Raw genomic sequence first — 20,691 nt, 5'->3', positions numbered from 1 at the left:
ATACAAAGGGGCTTAATGAGGGACAGGTGTGGCTTGATGAGGTAATGAGGGACAGGTGTGGCTTGATGAGGTAATGAGGGACAGGTGTGCAAGCAGGAGTGAGAAGCTTAACGGGGATGATCGGTGGACAGATCAGGAAATGTACCCTCATGATGAGGCCAAAAGCAGGAAGGGAGGGACAGGAAATAGAGTGAGTACACTGTAAAAAGAGCTTAGCTGTATCAACTTAAAATAACGAGTGAACTAGTTGCATGAATTATTTTGAGTTTTAACAACTCTTTCTGGATTGTGCTGCCAACGTAACGATAAAAGTTCAGGGTACAAAAATAATTTGTACCTCCAACTAATTCCCACAGAACTAATATCAACTGGCAACTTGCAATTATAATAGTCAGAACAATGTTTCTAGTCCCTTGAACAAAAATATTTATTTTGTTGACACACCATGAAATAATAATAAATAATAATGTATCATGTAACTTTTCTTTTTCTTTTACAGTGTAGAGTTGTAAATATAACCTGTAGCAGCTAGCATGGCTACCAGCAGCAGTCCACAAAGTTTTTTTTATATATTAAAAAACATTTTATTTTTTGAGACAATTGCTCCCGGGCATGAAATTGACCTGCTTCTTTTATATGTACAGCATGTGCAAAAATGTGATCATGCTTACAAGAACCACCTTTTATGCAAATTATGCTCAGTTAGATGCTTCTATTGTTGATTTCATCGTTTCAAGATTCTGCTACTTTGATGCACTTTTTATGAATGTCATAATCTCAGATTATGGGACTCTGAATGGCTAGCTTGTGCACATTTCTGCAAATGTATAGATTTTAAGAGTTTAAACTGATAAACATTGTTTATTTTATGCAGGCAATATGTTGACCCTTTCTTTCTCTGGCTGAAGTCCAATGAAATGGCCAACCCGTTCTCATTCCGAACTCGTAAAATAAGGACATTTGGACAGTGGCTGTCAGTGGCTGTCAGCGTCTGATGCGACGAAAAAGGCGTCTTTCAGCGTGTTTGTGTAACGCACTGGGGAGAGCAGCAGTTAGAGAGGATTTAGCGAGTAGTATGTAAGGGCAACTTTCCGTGTATGGAGGTTGGTTGGGGTGGTGGATGGGTCAAACAAACACAGGACTTTCACCCAGGAGAGCGGGGTTCGCGTCCCGCTTGTCACGCTTGCTATAGTCGCTTTTTTTCTTTCCTCCCGCATGTCACAGAACCGTACGCCCACCCACGACCCTTTCCTAAACCCAACCGTCCCGTTCTTCCCGCGTGTCATGGAACCGTAAGCCCACCCACGACCTCTCTTAACATAACTGTGTCAAAAGGGACGGCAATAGTCCCGACCAAGCGTGTTTACTTAAAGCGCTAAAGGAGACTTTTAGCGTCAATAAGAACGACAAAGGCACCTGACCAAGCGTCCATATTTGACGAGATGAGTGTGAGGTTGTGGGAGTGTGGTTCATTTTAAATTGTAGTGGTTTGTTTTTACTGATAAGCAATTACTTGACCGTTTGCAGCCGCCTTGGTTTGCTCACAGAAGCAGCTTGTGACCATAGTGCTGCATGACATCTAGTTACTCTCCGTTCAAATTCAGCTCATTAAAAGTACAGATTAGACAAAACGGAGGACACTCTGCAAGCAGGAGTTTAGTTCCAAATGAGCGCACTGTCTGCTTGTCCAAGTTTTATCGTCTTATAATAAGTGCCAAAGTTTCTGCTAAGTTCATTCATCATATCCCCTGCCGAGGGTCTTCTGCTTGATTTAAATGTTGAAGTGTTCTCACAAGAGTGCCAGCTTCCTCACCGTTACTGGATTATATTCGTTTGTGGTGGCTCGGCTTGAGTCACTGGAAGTTTTACTGTCACACATGAGGTGCTTCCAAGTGTGTGAGAAAACTTTTAACAGCTTGTCTTGGAGATGTGCAGCTGCAGTTTATTTACAACATGAGGTACATTTGGACAGCTCATATAACACTGTCGAGAATTTTTTTTTTTTATTTCTTTTTATTTAACCAGGTCGGCCATTGAGAACAGCTTCTCATTTGCAACGGCGACCTGGCCAAGAAAAGCGTAGGCGTGCAAGACAACAAATAGTTTCACATTCAATACAGTACAAGAATACAAAATGCTACATAAAGTGCAGAATAAGTGGGCATTGCAAATGCTGACACGTAGTGAGGTGTAAGTCAGTCGATGGATGTGTAATATATAAATAAACGCCCATGTGCAGAGACGCCTTCTTTGGGATGGCCTTGTACCAACAGAGGTCACCTATATGTCTGCATGTACTGTATGTGACCATTCTCGTTTCCGCCTCCTATGTTTTACTGTAGATGCAGTGAAAAACACATTCATATCTGTATCGCATCTTCTTGCTCCAGTCACATCAGGTTATTAACAACACATCTTTCATGATTCGTTATCTCTAACTCTTCACTGGGACGACTAATCTTTCAGTTTTGTTCCTTAGTGATGAACATCTGCCCGTCACCAGATGCAAGCTGGACAAACAGGTATTGGATGAGACTTCCCCTGTGGCAACATTTTTCTTCTTCTGTCTCGAAATGTATTGTGCAACTGTGGGGTTTTTTTTCCCCTTCTGTCTGTATCTTTGTAGTTCTTATTGACATCACACTGTCTGGGATGTGAATGTCATGAAAGATGAAAGGAACAATCAGCAGTTACTCATAATAATTATAGAAACTGATGTGAGTGTTGACTGATGCTTTTTTTCTGTTCTGGGCTACTGTAGAAACATGTTAGTGCAACATGGTGGAGTCCGTGGAAGAGGAGCCACTCCCTATATGAAGGGCTCATTCTAAGATGACAAAAACACGTTGATTCTTAGTGTAGTATTTTTCTGGCGATTGTACACTAATGATAACATAGTTACATAATATTCCATTTCTGCAAATAGATCCCCCTAAATCCTTCACACTGGTACTTTAACCGGAAGTACATTTACCAAACCAACCTGCTAGTCCTGATCCTTAAAGTGTTTTCAGATGCAAAACAGGAAAACACAGTTTGAAAACCCTTCCAATAAAGCATAAATCTCACCTTTGTGTCTCTTTTTGTTTTTGGAGTGTGGAATGGGCTCATTTCTGCCTCATGAGGCTGGAGGGAAAAAAAACACCCACTGGTACTTGACGGTTGAAGAGATCTGCATATGTAGTGGGTGTTTTTCCTCAAACAGCCACAAGTGGCAACAAAGAGCCCATTCCAATATCGTAAACGGACATATTTTTTAGTTTTACAAATGAAAAAAACGTTATGAATGAGGACTAACTGGTTGTCTTTTTCAAATGGACGTCTGGTTAACTTCTCCAACTCAGCAACTAGACTTTACAAACCCTAAATGACCCGTAACAATACAGTAGGTTTACAAGCTCTCATTTTCTTGTCTCTGAGCTGCGTGAAACTATGCAAACTTTGAATGCCACCCAACACATGTGAACACACGTTTTACATCTCTATGAATTTGAAAGGCCTGTAATAGCTGGAGGACAATAAGCTCACGTAAGCAAAACTTCCAATTCACAATTTGCAGAACAATACAGATCCTGCTGATTCAGTGACTCCCTTCAATCAACATTTGATTGAGAGGTTTGCCTCATTGATCTGAGACTTTTATTTCTGCTGATGCCGAGGAGTGCAAGTTATTAGCCATCCTGTTTGGTTTCAAATAGAACACCACTCTTCATGCAGGCTAGACTGCAGTTTAGAGTTTTTAATATAGCCACAATAGGCAGAGATGGAACGACACTGGTTACAGTATCAGTGTGTACTTCAAACGATCAAAGAAAGGAACAGAGAGTTCAGACTGACATATAGATATTAGAAAATTGATATCAAATAAAAGATATTTAGGGGCACACAGAAATAAAACCTACTTTGCCTGAGATTAGATTCCTTGTGTTTTACTGCCCTCCATTGTCACGTAAGTTTACACAGCCAGTAATTCAGACACGATTCCTTTATATACTGTCTCTATATCTAGGATAATAAGCCATGCTTGGAAGATGCACATTAAAACGACTCCTTACTGAAAGCAGTTTTGACCTTCACTATCGGGCCACTCGTTATTCACTACCACTTCTGTCTTCTAAGGCCAGCCACACATTTCTGTTGCGTGTCAGTTGCGTGGCGGCTGCGTGGATTTTTCTGTCTTTTCACACCAGAAACGTGTCTGACGCGGTGGTGCTGCTGCTAGCCTTGTCTGTACACATGTATGTTTCCCATTGATTTACTGCACTCAAGCAGTAGTATACTTCATGTTAAACATAAATATATACTGATTTGATTACAGCAGAGACAACGTCGGCAGTATTGACAACAAAATAGGCTACAGAATATTTCGTTCTGGATTGACAGGTGCAATATTTGAAAATCGATAATTATTTATTATTCTTTTTTTAAATTACATTTATATTGGCATTTATGTCAAAACCTAGAGACTTTCAAACATCAAAATGTCATTTATTGTGAACTCTACCTGCCGGACATGTTTTTGTTGCTCTATGTAAAAATATCTAATATCTATCTAAAAATATCATATTGGTCATACCAATATGATATTTCTTCTTATCACTTTTTTTATTTTCTCAATTCAACATAGTCACATATGATTTTGGATATGTCTGTATCCCCCCCCCACCCCCTTTTCCCCATTTGAAAAGCAATAAAAATGTTGATCACAAAACAAATGTCATTTATTAATATGTATTTGTGTCAAAATGACATATAAACATCTTTTTGTATTGTATTTGCCTGGAAATGCTTCCAACACGCTTGCGTGTCGCGTGAAAAATAGGCGTCGGTCCTATTTCTAGCTAGAAGATGGATACCCGAACCGAGCCGGGTCCCGATGGGTCCCAACGGTACCCGACGAGCCAGGCCGGGTTCGGACAGATATTTAGAAATGAGGTTCGGGTCGGGCTCGGTCACATCAGCGCGATAAAGCATTGAACATTTTAAATTTAAAAAAGCTTATTATGTAGGTGCGCGCCTGTGTTAACGTGCGCTTGTTGCCCGGTGTGCGCTGATGCGCTTATCTGTTGACATTTCCGAATGCCTTCCTACAGTTGCTTAATAAAAGCGGGCTTTCCACACAAACAAATGTATGTGTCATTAGTATGAGAACAAAGCCAGATTTTAACTGTGTTGGGCTCGGACATAAATATCTTGATGCCTGTGGGGCTCGGGCCGGGTTCGGTTACTGCTCTGTCTGACGCGGGCCGGGCTCAGACAGAAAAATGCTGCCCGAGCCACACTCTTACTTCTCAATAACAGAGAAAGGTATTCAAATTAGACCTCCAATATGGCTTACAAAAAAATCTAGCACCAAGAAGCTCTCTATCAAATTATTTCTTATGAGAGCTGAATACCAGTATTTATTCAGAAATACAGTAAATAGAAGTAATATCTCCACATCTCAGTGTGTCAAGTGTGTTGTGTGATGTAAGCCGAGATATTTTGCAATCTGAGGGCTGCAGGCTGCAATATCTCAGAATTAGTAATGTGAGTTCAGCTGAAAGCTTTAAATGTTATAGGCTGGGTGAAGTGCTGAAAAACAGAACAGATAGCACACTTTCCCACATCTGAAGTTACAATCTAAACCAGAGTAAAATTCTTTAAGTGCATATTTTAGGTAAAGTGCATGCAAGAATGTCTTTATTCCCTATCACCGGGGCTCAGATTGCGCCTTTGCTTTTGGGATATTTATATTAAGACAGACATCCAGCAGCATGACATGAACATCTGTAGTAGACTAGGTTGTAATGAGACGTTTTTTGGGGAGTAAATCTTCAGACCAGCTGGGAAACAGAGGGGGTAGTATTGAAGAAGCCAGAGCTCAACAACAAACAGCTGCTCAAGTGCCAATGATCACAAGCAGGTAGCCTGTGCTTTACATAGAGCTGGGCGATATGGAAAAAAATGAAATACATCGATGTCCATATTGCGGCAATATTGTAGGTTGGACTATTGGTGCTTTTTACAAAATATTTACATAATAAGAGTTTAGATAAATAATATATAGTCTCACTTTGCCAGACCTTCCTCCACAGCGCTGCAGAGGAGGGTCTGGCTAGTCCACACAGCTTTCCGGGATGGGAGAAAAACGTGCTCTGGTTTATTGGCATTTCTTTAAACCAATCACAATCGTCTTGGGCCGTGCTAAGCGCTGAGCGGTGCCACAGCGCCTCTGCAAAATAGCCTCAGGAAGGAACTTGTTTTGGTGGAACATGTGTACGTTCAAAAGCTCTTTAAGTCGTGCAACAGAAAACTCAGATTGGACAGATAGTCTAGCTAGCTGTCTGGATTTACCCTGCAGAGATCTGAGGAGCAGTTAACCATAGTCCTCAGAAATCCACCAGAGTTTAGAATGCCAACACAAAGAAAGTGGAAGGTAACGGACATCCGGCCGAAAAGGGTGACATCCGGCGGAATTTCCAGCGGCAACGGAGCACACCCAGAAGTGGAACGTTGTGGATATAGACTAACGTCGATATAATATTGATATATTGCAACCCTGAAGGTGCAAACTCCAGACAACAAGTAGTAAGTGCAAGTACATTAGCTTTAAATAAGCAAAACTACAAAGAGCCATATGAAAGTGCAGTTTCAAGAAATATATATACATTAGCAGCAGAAAGGTCCAGAAGGATGACGACGGATGAGAGAGAGGTTGCTCTAGCGATGTGAAGCTGCTCAGTGACAGCAAGGAGGGCAGTTTCTGTTGAGTGGCCAGCCTTGAAGCCAGACTGGTGGGGATCAAGAAGGTTGTTCAGGTGGAGATAGGTAGAGAGTTGATTATAAATGGCATGCTGGTAATGGCAAGAGATTTGGATAGAAATGGAAGAAGGGAGACGGGTCTGTAGTTATTTACCTCAGACGAGGTAAATAAGGTAAGGTTTTTTTGAGTAGTGGGGTTGCTCTTGCCTCTTTGAGGGCGTCGGGGAAACAGCCAGTTGACAAGGAGATGTTGATGAGATGGGTGAGGAAAAGAAGAAGGTCAGGATCGAAATACTGGAGAAGGTGAGAAGGGATAGGATCAAGGGGGCAGGTGGTTGGGCGGGCGGAGGTAATCAAAGTAAGAATTTGATTTGGAGATAGAGTAGAGTTTAGATTCTTGTCCCAAGCCCGAGCCCGACCCGAGCCCGACTGGACCTCGGGTCGGGCTCGGGCCGTTATTTTCCGCCGCATCCTCGGGCCGATCAAGCAATTTTTTTTTTTTTATCCATTACCTTATTATCCTATTTGGGTGGGGAGATAGCTATGCCATAATCAGAAATATTATAAATATATATAGGCTATATAAAAGTAACAAATGTGTACAAAAGTTAGGCTGCAGTTACAAAATGCAGCACGTGTCATGCGCGGAGCCTCTCGCACGCATCACACCGGGAGCTTGAAGATGTAAAGAAAAAAAGAAAAACAGGAGAATTAACTTTGAGCAAGTGTGGAGGAAAGTCGGAGGTATGGAAGCAGTTTAAACAAGTCGTGGGCAGTGACAACAATATGTTGTTCATCATTGTTTCTTTTTTTTACGTTTCTTCATTCGGATCCACTTTTACACAGTTTACATGCTTCGTCCTTGTTGTATTATTCTAAACAGATTTCTGCTGTTCAAACAACTCTGAACTGTAGTTGAGAACGTCAGATATAACGGCCCACGTATTAAAAAAGTGTCGGCTTTAAATCGGGCTCGGGCTCATAATTACAGTTAATGTGTCGGGCCGGGCTCGGACGCAACGTGCTCGGGCAGGTTCGGGCTTGATTTTTTGGGCCGATCTAAGCTCTAAGATAGAGGGGTAAAAGAGGAAAGAGTACTGGGTGTGATGGATGGTAAGATGATTTCAGGAAGTGTGGTGGAGAATGAAGAGTGTATGTCATCTATCGTTTTTACAAAGTAGTTGACAAAGTGGGTTGGTAGGAGGGAGGAGGGAGGAGGTGGACTGGGGGAAACTAGGAGGTTAGAGAAGATGGAAAACGTTTCTTGGGGTTGGAGAAAGAGGATAACATTTTGGTTTGATAAAAAGAGCTTTTTGCTGCAGAAATAGAGGCAGTGAAGGAGGAAAGAAGAGACTGATAGGTAAGCAGATCATCTGGGTAGGGGTGTCACGATACCAAAAATTCAGTAGTCGGTGCCAATACCAGTAAAATAACACGATTCTCAATGCCGATTTCGGTAAAAAAACAAAATTCCATGTACTTTAACTTGAAACATGAACTTCTTTATTAAAATATTTGACCTTTACACAATCACACATTAAAACGTGCTATAAAAATATTTTATATTCTGAATACAATGTTGTCAGTGTGTTAATGTTGGAGACCCGACCTGACCCTAGAAAGTTAACTAGCCGCAAGTTTGCGGTAAAATTAGTTGGGTTGTCGAGGTCAAAACACTATATGTAGCAGCTGTGAATCAAATAAACGTATTATAAATAAATGTTATGTCATTTTTTTACTCTTACACTGAATGTTTGCTGCTTCAATCCAGATGAGTATTGAAAAGTATTTTCCACGACTAAAAAAGGCACGTGTTGAGGATGAGGACCAGCCTGAACCGGAGGTATCAGTCTGAAACAGAGCTGAACAGTCCGACCAGTGTAATTAGTTATGTTATTAATTTGTTTACAATATTTTCAGGCTTCAACCAGTGCTGCTCAAGCAGAAAGACAGGGTCACTGGGAGAGAAAGAGATAGATTCGTTAGGCATTGAAGAAAGAGTAGGAGGAGGAGGACAGCATCCAACAGCGTGGATGCGTTATGGTAACAGCATGAAGTTCAAAAGAGAGTGGAGTGAACTGTGACAGTGGGTAGACAGAAAATCTCCACTTGGGGTTAATGAGCAGGCCTGTACCCCCGCCTCTTCCAGTGGGTCTGGGTGTGTGGGTGAAAGAGTAGGCGGAAGAGAGAGCAGCAGGGGTGGATGTGTTTGGTCGGTGTAATCCAGGTCTCAGTGAGAGCAAGGAAGTCAAGGGATTGCTGGCTGGCAAAGCCAGAGATGAACTCAGTCTTGCGAGTGGCAGACAGGCAGTTCCACAGGCCACCTGCGACAAGGTGTTGAGTGTGTGTGGAATGGGTGGGATAGGTAAGAGAGGTCGAGGTCGGATACACGGACAGGAATGGAGAAGCAGCACATTTCCAGATAAAGACACCGAGCAGTTTAAGTAAGATATGAAATATCAAGAAGATATCAAGCCCACTTAACCTCCCACTTAGCCTCCCACGAAGACTCCTGCGTAGACTCCTTTGTCTTTGTCCTCCGAGTCTTCGTCTGATGAGGCTGCCGCATCACGCAAATGCTAATATTAAATACAAGGAGGTGATTGGTGTTGGCTACAGACGAGGAGGCTCCACCCTAGCTAATCACACATTATATCACATATCAGCTCCTTCTAATCTGGGAACTCTGGTCGGTCGGCTTTTCTTCAAACAAAATGAAAGACTGCTGGTGTGACTTGCATGAAAAATGCTGGTCAGGTGTTAAACTAGAGAAACAACCCTCAGGAAGAGACCGACCTTTCCTTTGACCTGGATTAAATATTGATGGCCTGCGATAATAGAGGATAGAGCACAAATGTCCACGTCGCAGCACAGCGAGGGGAGTCAAATCTTTGTTAATGAACTTTAGAGAGGGGGTGGTATGTTTTTCCACGCCCCGATATGAGCCGAAGAGTGTCCATTTTGGAATGAAATGTTTTGCTGCATCTGTGTATTTCCTTCTCTCCTTCACCCTTCCCACACATCCATCGTTATGGTGAAAAAACTTGCACAGCTGCACTAAAAGTTAATCTTCAAATTGAATTAAAACTCCAGACGAGAAAAAAAAAAAAAAAAAAAAAGCTTCCCCCTTGACTGATGTGTGATTAGTTAGTAAAATCTGCAAGAAAATTTGTCAAGTGAGCCACAGTTCATCTGCATCTCAAGAAGCTGTGAATCTGACAGGATTTCAACAGCAGGACAAAAAGTATTCATGGGCATATATGAATAATATTCAAGGAAATTAGGATTAACAATTATGTAAATCAGTTGTTTTGGGTAGTTTTCTGCTTTTTTAAATTTTAACATAGTATTGTTTTAATTTAGTTGGCAGTGACCACAAATTTACAGAAACAGGAATGTACTGTATAGAATTGGGTCTTGTTAAAGTCCTCTATCTTTTTTCCCTGTATGAATATGAGTTGCTGTAATGGGATTAAAAAAGGTGGGTTTACACTGACATCTAGTGGAAGACATGATGATCTTGCAGAGTGCAGTATTTAAGCCAAATTATCTTTCTGTTTATGATGCCATCATTCAATACATGACATGACAAGTTGTATTAGATGCCTGTAATGCTGACATATTTAACATTGTGTTGAGTCATTTTCATTCTCCTTTGTTTAACCAGGTCAAAGTTGAAATCAAAAATCTTTTTCAAGAAAAACGTGGCGAAAAGGGCAGCATAACATCATTGCTACAAACAAAAGAGTTCTAGACAAATACTAAAAAGGTATTAACCAGAAAACAAGCACAAAACACAGAGTAGTCAACAGAAATGACAGCACAGCGGGTGCAGTGTATTTTAGCCAGACACTTCTTGAATCAACAGTAAAACATCAGCAAGGCAGACAACACAGAGATGTCAAAACAATAGAAACCTCAAAATCAGCAGCAGCCACAAACACACATAATACAGCTAACAAAGAGATTATGCAGTTTTTACACAACGCTACGTTGTCGAGCAACCATCACAACCACATCTGAAAGGACTTGTTGTACTCACCTGTCTGAACGTCATTCTGTGAGCTTTGAGCCCCGCGAAGTGCTCCCCAATCAGCTCCAGGTTCAACTTCTCTGCCCTACATTCTCAAAGCAAAATGTAGATAGCTAACAAGTCCATGAAAACCTCTCGGGCCTCACTGAGCTCCTCAAAGTTGTCACAAAAGTCCACACGCACCTCATTCAGGGTAAATGTTACTCAGTGAAAGCAAACGTCAACTTAAGACGATCCACCATGAGCATGTTAGCATTTAGCATGTTAGGCATTTTGCTAACATGCTCACGGTGCGTGGGTGTGGCACACCCACCATGCCCCTGTTGGTTGGTCACATGTGGGTGTGTTTGATTTGGGTCACTTAGTTGGCTTGGTGGTGCATTAAAGCAGTGATCAATTAACGTAGATGCTGGTGATTTATCTACTTTCTTTTTTTCCATTCTCACAGTTTATCAGGACTATTTCATGTGACTTTTGTTTTGTTTTACGCTGTTAAGGGATGTGAGTTGAAATTTAGCGTACACAAAGCTACACAAAAAAGTAACAACAGTAAAGTTATTCGTTAGTTCCACCTCTGGTAAAAAATAATAATTGCTAAATCAACCTGTGAATAAAAATACATACTTTTTTTTCTGAAATCATTAAATCCAACATGCAATAGCAGTAATAAGTAGTGTTGAAGTGGTCAATCAGTCAATCAATCAAATGTATTTAAAGTGCAAATCACCATTAAACATATATGTTCTCAGTGCACTTTATAATTAAAGCAAGACAGAAATAACAGACAGCAACAAAACAGCTGAACACAGCAGTAGTAATAAACAATACAAAACCAGCAACATAAGAGAATGAGTGAAAAAGGTTAGTTTGTGAAGGACGCAGAAAGGATGGTGTGTTATGGTTGGCTATAATATAATGAGTAGAGGTGGGTTTTCAATCTAGATTTAAAAATGTCAACTGAGTGAGGCCATTCCAAAGACGAGGGGCACGGTAGGAGAATGCTCTATATAACCAACTGATTTTTTTCTTTACTAGGGGAATGACCAGGAGACCAGCATAAAGGGAGCGGAGAGTGCGTGCCGGTGTATATGGTGTAATAAGCTCAGATAAATAAGTCCATGCAGGGCCTTATATGTTAAAAGAAGAACCTTAAAATCAGCTCTAGCTTGCTCTGGGAGCCAGTGAAGAGAGGCCAGAACAGGTGTTATGGGATCATATTTTCTAGTTTTTGTCAAGATTCCGGCTGCAGTGTTCTGAGCAAGTTGAATGCCTCTAGTATAGTGGCACAATTTGGAAGACCAGAAAAAAGGACATTGTCGTAATCAAGCCGGGAAGACACAAATACATGGATACAGTTGCGGCATCACAAAATGGTAACCCTTCCTTTTGCAAAACACTTGACTTGCACATTGGATGGAGCTAACAATATACTGATATAGTATCGATAAAGCATTATTATCACACCAACCAAGGAAATACAGGCGGTTTGATGTGCTATCTTGGCTATGCATGAACAAAACTGACAAATAAATGTACAGGAGGTTATCCTATAAAGTAAAACTGGTACTTATGTTTGGGGTAAGTTACAAAACGTGAGTTAGACCAAAGGTGTTCATAACATACCAATATTAGGAGCATGTTTTACAGCTGGGGAGTCTGAGGACATAAAACAGATGTAATGTGTCATTTTCTGTAACTTTTGAAACTTGCCATCAAATTCAAAATCATGCTTATAAGCAATGCTCATAACATTAGGAAAGGTTCTGAAGTATCAAGCTGAAAAAATGTTCAGTATATTTTTTTGTAGCTGTGCGCCCAGAGCATTAGGGTTAACAACAATATAGTCACAATGATTATTATTATTAGGAAGAATTCAAATAGTTGCATCTGCATGACCTCTCTGCCTCTATTATTCACACAGCGTGCTATCTTATTTGGTTCACATTAGAGGTCACGCTGCTCCGAGATTTGAACTCATGTAAAACTTTTAATAGCTAACTGCTGCCAGCCTCCAGGGCCCGGCCTTCACGGGCTGTTATGAACTGGCGCTGGGTGGGGGTGAGACGCTCTGCTGAAGGGTTACACAATGCGGCGACAGGAGGGGAGTCTGCTGGGATCATAATTGGTGGGTTTCCATTAAACAGGTTTGATTAAAGATGCAGAGATGTCATGTACATGTGAAACTCTGGTTTAAAAAAAGACAAACTGGACAGGTAATGATTAGAAGTTTTATTATCTCCTCTTTCATGGCATGCACTAATCTTGCACTAGGACATTTAGCACAATGTGTCCTCACTCTTAATCATGCTACGCAATAAAATAATCTCAAATATAAGAACACTCTAACAACTCTGAGTATCTTCAACACTGTGCTGTAGCGAAATAAAGCATTATCTCACATTAAAGGAGGAATACAAAAAACGATTTTGTATTAACATTGAGCAGTTGAGCTTTGGCGTGTGCAATTTTTTTTTTCCTTCAATCCAACCTGTCTCAACTAAAGGTAGTGCCCGGAGTGCTTTGGGATTCGGACTCCTTAGTGAAAATATATGGAGGCAATAGTCAGTGGAGCATTGTAAACACACTGGAAATATTTTCATTTTCCCATTTATGTCTGTGTAAAAAAAAGAAATATACTAAAAGACAGCAAAATAGCCTCACAAAAATCTATAAAATGTTGACAGCGGTTTGTTTTTGGCTACTAATTAAATGCAATTTTTTTGTCTTTAACATGTCATAATATAAAAAACACTGTTACCATCACATTTGATTACAGTAATAATTCTAAAAGCTTTGAAACAAGCTATAGTCTGCACAAACACAGAGTCACAGCTGTAACAGTAAAATAATTCATTTTTTTAGTCAGAAACACACCTAATGTACACTTCCCACTGCTAACAAAGTCTCTTACATTATTTCTGTGTTAATATATTCTACCGTTAATGTAGAAAAGGCATCAAGTCACACTTGCATTCAAGCAGTAATCATAATCATCCTCGCTAAAGGTACTTCAGCCTCACTTCTTCCGTCCTTCATTACACCAATAAAACCTTGTGCAACACTGAGGATTTTCGTGAGCATTCACTCCTGTGATTATTTTCTCTGTTTACTCGGGCTGCAGGAGATCACTAATCTCTGGCCGTGTCCTCTCGGCTCTCTCAGAGTAGATAATTATTGTAACCACAAATGGATGCTTGACACAGCTGTCAGGCCTCGCCTTACAGTGACAGAGTTTGTCTGTGAATCTCGTTGAGGTGAGCGTCGCTGTTGGATCCGTCATATACTCCGCTGTCCCAAAACACAGAGCCTATGGGAGACCAACACATCATAAGATATTATGATATATTTGTATAAAAATGCAGGCCAGACATTGCAAATTGTGACCTGTGAACATACCGCTGCTATTGGTGGCATTGCTGATGACGGAGGAGCTTCGGGAGGTGAAGTGGGGAGCTGAGATGGTTGCTGTGGTAACCGACATATTTCTGTTGTTCTGGGTGGCCGTCCGACTCCAATCTGCAGAAAAGTGTTTATGACAAGCCTATGTTAGTTTGTCAATTTAAATATAAGTTTTCATCAGGCGAGATCTGGACGTAAAAGGAGCATCTTTTTTTCTGATTCATAATATTTATTTATGCACATTTATTCACAATGGACATCAGACATAATAATATCTCCAGAAAGTGTAAGTCATATGTGTATCATGTCTGTGTGTTCAGATTTGACAAAGTTATGATTCTGAGAAGGCGTGTGATTTTTGATGCAAATTGGGTCACTTAGCATGCAGTATCTTGTGTCATGTCTGTCCCTCCTCAGTCCTTTCCAGTTTGTAAACCCCTGCCCTAATCAGTCCAATCAAATTATCAGAGGTATAAGAACACAGTTAGGTGCCTACCTGAGTTCTCAGCCAATCGCAGACTCCCACAGCAAAGATAAGTTCTCCACTGTCTGCGGACATTCTCCTTCACAGCACAGTGGAAAACAAAGACAAGGAATCCTGCACAGGATATAATAGTAAATAATTAGCTTTTGGGATACATTTATATATTATGGTTTGGCTAATATGGATAAACCCATATTGGTTTTATCAGAAAAAGAGTTGTGTTTTTTACAATGTGGAGTAGAACCCAGTATATTCATAAGTCTCACCTTGCAGAGAGTTGAATATGGTGAAAAGGTAAACAAAGGGTAAGTAGAGGGGTCCCCAGGCAAACAGGGAGAACCCCCAAGTGAGGCCAAGCAGGATGATGAGGCCAGCGATGCTGCGCAGATCTGTCATCACTCCCCTGTTGGGAGGCTGGTTCTGGGGGTTCTGCTTCTTGATCCGGGACAGCTGGACCATAACCACGATGAAGACCAGCAGGCACAGGGCAAAGATCAGGAGGAAGTAGGCCACCACGCCCACATAGAAGGCGATATCATTACGCAGCCAACAGCTACAGGGGGATAGATAAAGACCCCAAATCGATATTTAACAACCGAAAAATAATGCATACTTGCTATCTTCTAGGTGGTTATTACGTGCCTATTAGGGGGTTGCAAGATACTTTTCTTGGATTTCAGGGAGGTTAGCAGAGTGTCACTAGTAGTACTAAGGTGTACTATGGTGTTTTGTGTGGTTCTATGGTATTCCCAGGTGGTGACTGAATGGCTACTGCATCTGATTTGCTTTTACTTTATATGTGATTTATGTGTGTCTGTGTGTTGTCAGCTGAATAGAGCTTTTTCACAGTGAATATTTTAACTTGAACGCTTAAAAAGCCTTTGTTATTGTTTCAGCATAGAGCACAGTAAAGCAGATTGTCTGTCTGGCCCTCCAGTGGCCAAATGTGTTAATGACAGGAATAATCAGGGGAAAAAAGATTTTGACTTATTCAAATTTACCTTTTTAATTATCTTGTAAAACGTGTAATGTACTGCATCTGAAACTGTATCAATAAAAAAAATGTATGTGTTCACAAAGGGTTATTAAGATTTAGGAGTAACTTACAAGTCGTCTGAAGTGCCATCTGTATATTTTCCATATGTGACCAGACCATAGTTGTTTTTGTCAACTGATATTACAACGATCACTACGATAAGCGGAAGGCCTGCAAAGACAAGGATGTTACTCAGCAGAACCATCTCAGTATGTCTTATAAATATATATACAGTATATACTTTAAATATATATTTATAAACATTTTGAGCATTTAGGAGCTGACCTACCCCAGCCTATCATCGAGAACTTGAGCATGTATCTGCTGAGATAGGGAGTGAACACCCGGACGATGCTCAGGTACATGTGCAGGGCTTCGAGCCCCGCCCAGGTAAACGATGTCAGCAGGAAGTAGTGCAGGAAGAAGGCGGTGCTAATGCACAGCCCAACTGCTGGGTAGAGCGCCAGCCAGCCGTCCAGCAAGAAGACCAGGTTGAGGAGGAGGAGGGATAGGCAGAGCTGGACCAGGATCTTGGCAGGAATATCCCGCAGCAGTTTTCTGCAGGAGAAAGAGCTTGTTAGGATACTTGCAAAAAAATAAATTATATATATATTCATTTTAGCTTAATCATAAAGCTCAGATTTAAATAGTCATGGTTAAGACATAGATTCTTACTCAAATAAAAGATATGTCAGTAAGGTGAGAGCGAGGAAAATGGCAGAGATTCCACAGCCGATGTAGGTGATGAAAGTAAGAATTTGCGCCTGTTTACGGTCAATTATTCCCTCTCTGGACAAATCCTGTATTCAGAACAGGGTACACACACAAAGATAGAGTGAATACATATTGTACAACAGCAGGCTGTACACCTTATAATTTCTCACTTTAATCATGTAGAATAAGACAGTCAGATCATTTGTTTTGCCTCCTTAACTGGTAATTTAAGTTGTTCATTTAATTCCTAATATACATGTTGTAATTGCCATTTGAAGCACTTTATTGGTACTGTTATGGTCAATGTATCACACACATATAAACAAATGTGCACACAAACCAGCAGAATTGCAAAGGATGTGAGATGGTTGCAGCTGCAGGTTGTTTCTTCCTGTGTGGAATTGACAACAAAGCAGCCTGCAGAGCCCCAGCCTCCTCCACCAGCTGAACAAGAGAAACACAACAAACAGGGGCATGAATACATGGGGAAGTTTAAAGGTGCAATATGTAATATATTTACTGTAATAAATCCAGAAATGACCCCAATGTGTCATCAGATATTGAGGAAACATGCTAAGTTGAAATACTATCTTTTCTGACAACAATGCTGATGCCAGTATTTTCTCCTTTTGAAATTTCGGTTCCGTGACGGAATTTCTGTTTGTGTTTTGTTTGTGTGTGTTGTTATCAACTGCCCAGTTTGACAGCCAGGCCGGGTTGCCAGATATACCTGTAAATACGTAAAGCCAGCGTGCTACAGCTGTAATGTTAGTACAGCCATGGAAGCAGCAAACAAACGAACGGGATCAACGGAGATAGATTGTACCCGACCTAAAAAAAACTGGCATGTTTCTAACAGTTGCGTGACCAGAGACGTAACAAACCCGTCTGGGTAAATATTGGAGATGTATTTAAAAGATGGAGACAGCTTAGAGCCCAAAAGGACGCTGAGTTGGCTAATTTCCTCCTGAACAGGTAAGTATTAGCTTTAGGCTAATTTATTACGGCTACAAAGGAACAGGCATTTTATTTAAACATTCGTGTATTCACATTGAATTATATAGCTAGAGTACCCGAGTTGGTTACTCGCAAAAGCAAATTGAGACACAGCCAGTAAAGTGATCCCGACTGGTCCTGGCTAACGCCGCCATGCTAACCCTGCTAACCCTGCTAACTGCTAGCTAACGTTACTGGAGGACCAGGCAAGCAGCCATGGCTGTTTACAACGTGTGGCCTGTTCTGCGGCCGTAGCCGACAACAGTAGGTTATTTTAAGCCAAGAGAGGGGGGCTGTAAATTGGGAAGAGAGGACCGTGAGTTTGCAGTGTGTTTAGCGATTGTTGCCATAATTCTAAGCCAATAAAGTGTATTCAGTCAGGTGGAGAGGATGGCAAGGTAGTGTTATTTTTAGTGGTTCCTACTGTAATTCTAAGCCTAGGAAGTGTGTCTGTCCGTCGGATGGAGAGGACGGCAAGGTTGTTGTGTTTTTAGCGGTTCCTACCCTGATTCTAAGCCAAAAAAGTGTGTCTGTCAGTTGGGTACAGAGCTCAGCGTGAGCACGGGCTTTTATGACTGTCAATATAGCCAGCATCTAACGTTAGCTACTCTGCTGTGCTATGGACTAATGTCTGGCTATGCGAGAAAAACCTCTAGCAACATTGTTGTGGATGCTCCTTCAGCGCGCTTTGGAGGAGGGTCTGGCAAAGCGAGACTATGGATGCTGCGGTCTCAGCCTGGCAACCTCCGTGAACTTCGAGTTTGGGGAGCAGGGGGCGGGGGAGACGACTCTCTCCAGTATTTTGAATTTGTACTGCAGTAACTATTTTAAACACTAGCTGTCAGTATTACATATTGCACATTTAACCAAATTAACCAACTCTATTTGGCATGCATGCACGCACTCACCATTCCGAGTAAAGTCCCAAAATGCACAGGAGGCTGCATAGTTTGCCTGTGAACAAATCAGAAGACGAAAAGCTTAACAGAGGAACTTTGAGTGATCTCAATCACTGAATTTTAACAATTCATTTTTATGTGTGTGCACACTTACATGTATAGGGTTGATGTTTCGGATGGTAAACTGAATGTTCTCACTCAGGTTGCTTATTGACAGATTGGTCACACTAGCGGCCAGGACTGGACTGACAAGGGTTTTGTTATCTAATGATGCATCCTGCAACAACAAAAAAACAGCTGTTTCCTTTTCTATAGAACCATACCTGGCTTAAAATTTAAAAAAAATGTTGAACTTGACTGAAAAAAGGTGCAAATGCTGTTTAAAAATCATTAAATGCAGCAATAAATACTTCCATATTCTGTGAAAAAATCTGTAAGAGATAACAATGAGATGATGCAAAAGTACCTGGAACAGGACAGATTTGGTGTAAAAGGTGAACTGGACCCTGTTGGCCTGCTTCTGCTGCTCAGGACTGAGCCCGGTGGTGAGGGAGGAGGGCAAGAATACAGACCCCAGAGCAGACCCTGACCTCTTGGACCGGGATTGACTGAGGGCACGGAGCTGGACACACCAAAAGTTAACAAATGGTTAATGGAAAGGTTTGGCAGTTCCTGTTTTCAGTATGTGTCTCTGCTCTTTATCTGTACGGCCGCTTTATGTCACAGTAGTTGCATTTGAAAACATTGGGGCTCATGCAAGAACCTCTCTTACATTTTACTTTGAGGTTTGCTCGTAAAAGTGTTCCACATCAGATTTACCAAAGTTGAATGAATGGCATCTGTTCATGAGTGGGTGCGCAATCATGAGATTGGAACATTATCTACTCCTCTAAAATTGCCATATAAGGCCACCTGTTCCTCTTTGTTTGTGGGAGAGTTTCATTAAACAAAAGTATTACCAAATAGTAAAAACAAAGATTTCACACCAATAACCTTCAAGTCAAGACACATGCCAATTAAATGTATAAAGTCTAAAAGAACAGTTTTCTGCCCTGTGTGGAATATCGTCTTAACATGACTCATACGACAGGTCGACAACACTCATGGATTTTTTATTTAAGAGAAAATTCCAAGTATGAGAAAATTAGTTTATGACAACAAAAAGGACCAGTGTGTAGGATTTAGTTGCATCTAGTGGTGAGGTTGCAGATTGCAACCAACTGACCAAGTGTGTAGTAGAAGCTACGGTGACCTTCAGGTAATTTAAAAAAGCTAAAGGCCCTCTCGAGAGCCAGCGTATGGTTTGTCCGTTCTGGGCTACTGTAGAAATATGGTGGTGCAACATCGCTATGTAGATATGAAGGACTCACGCTAACAAAAACATTACTCTTAGATTCAGGTAATTATACACCAATGAAAACATAATTATGAATACTATATTTAATTTCTACCAATAGATCCCAATGAATCCTACACCGTGTCTCTTTAAATCACTTGTATGTGCCACATACATAAGAACGAATTTGTTCGTATAAATGGTTCTTGCCCGAGGCCCATTGTGTCTCATGAAATTCAGTGAGACCAGATGGCTAAATTCAGTTGTGGGCTACCTGGACATTATCTGTGTTGAAAATGTCAACAGAAGTTGTTGGAAAGTTGGTCCCATCGATTGTCCTCACTGCCAGAACCAGAGAACCTGAAGAGAGGATCTCTCTGTCACCAGTGACAACCAGCTTAAGACCCATATCATCTACCAGGTGAACCAGCCTGTCAACAGGACAGAAGACAAAACATTTAAAAACAAAAACAAAAAAAACATCAAAGGTAGGGATTTATGTGTCCATGTGGGTGAGGGTTGTGTGAATTGTACCTGTTAGCAGAGGCAGAGAGAGCCAGTGAGTCGGCCTTCATCAGGTTGCTAATTATGTTGACCGTCTTCTGTCCCACTGCCTGAGAGACTGTGGGGCCGTCCAGAAGCTTCTCTAACTTCCTTACCAACTGTGCCACCTGCAACATCCATCAAATGATGAAGTTTACTGTGAAGTTTTCCACAAAAGTAATTGTTGTATGCTAACATTTTTTCTTTTTTCTAATAGTTCCATAGATCAGAAGCTTCACCTGAAAGGAGTTCAGTTGAGACGCATCCTGTGTTTGATTCAGCAGCTCATTTGCTTGCTCTTCCCGGGCCGTTTGATTTGTAGTTGTCTCTGCGATGGTTGTGGAGGTACTTCCTGTGCCTTGGCAAAGAGTACAGAAAATTGTCAAGTCATATGAATTGATTATCCATGTATGGTGGTGTTTATATTGATAATAATGAGAATACATCAGAATATTATAGTGCTTTTTTAAGTCCTCAAAGACGCTTTACATAATGGGATACAAAATA

The 20,691-nt window shown here is 41.1% G+C and overlaps 1 protein-coding gene across 1 annotated transcript in view; it reads right to left on the bottom strand.

The window, feature by feature from the left end:
• Window positions 1–12,991: 12,991 nt before the first annotated feature.
• The window catches only part of adgrg2a (adhesion G protein-coupled receptor G2a), a 29,488-nt gene continuing 21,788 nt past the window's right edge, over window positions 12,992–20,691 (bottom strand). The window contains exons 26-39 of the mRNA XM_035998323.1: window positions 20,424–20,542; window positions 20,176–20,312; window positions 19,916–20,072; window positions 18,772–18,927; window positions 18,460–18,582; window positions 18,315–18,360; window positions 16,751–16,854; window positions 16,372–16,496; window positions 15,986–16,254; window positions 15,768–15,867; window positions 14,927–15,213; window positions 14,673–14,774; window positions 14,174–14,293; window positions 12,992–14,084 (exon numbers count right to left, since the gene is read on the bottom strand). Of these exons, the coding sequence (XP_035854216.1) occupies window positions 13,996–14,084; window positions 14,174–14,293; window positions 14,673–14,774; window positions 14,927–15,213; window positions 15,768–15,867; window positions 15,986–16,254; window positions 16,372–16,496; window positions 16,751–16,854; window positions 18,315–18,360; window positions 18,460–18,582; window positions 18,772–18,927; window positions 19,916–20,072; window positions 20,176–20,312; window positions 20,424–20,542 (1,934 nt within the window). The 3' untranslated portion in view covers window positions 12,992–13,995. The remainder of the gene's footprint in view (window positions 14,085–14,173; window positions 14,294–14,672; window positions 14,775–14,926; window positions 15,214–15,767; window positions 15,868–15,985; window positions 16,255–16,371; window positions 16,497–16,750; window positions 16,855–18,314; window positions 18,361–18,459; window positions 18,583–18,771; window positions 18,928–19,915; window positions 20,073–20,175; window positions 20,313–20,423; window positions 20,543–20,691) is intronic.

Source organism: Sander lucioperca, chromosome 23 (assembly GCF_008315115.2).
Source record: "Sander lucioperca isolate FBNREF2018 chromosome 23, SLUC_FBN_1.2, whole genome shotgun sequence".
Taxonomy (NCBI): domain Eukaryota; kingdom Metazoa; phylum Chordata; class Actinopteri; order Perciformes; family Percidae; genus Sander; species Sander lucioperca.
This window is presented reverse-complemented; position numbering and strand designations above follow the sequence as displayed.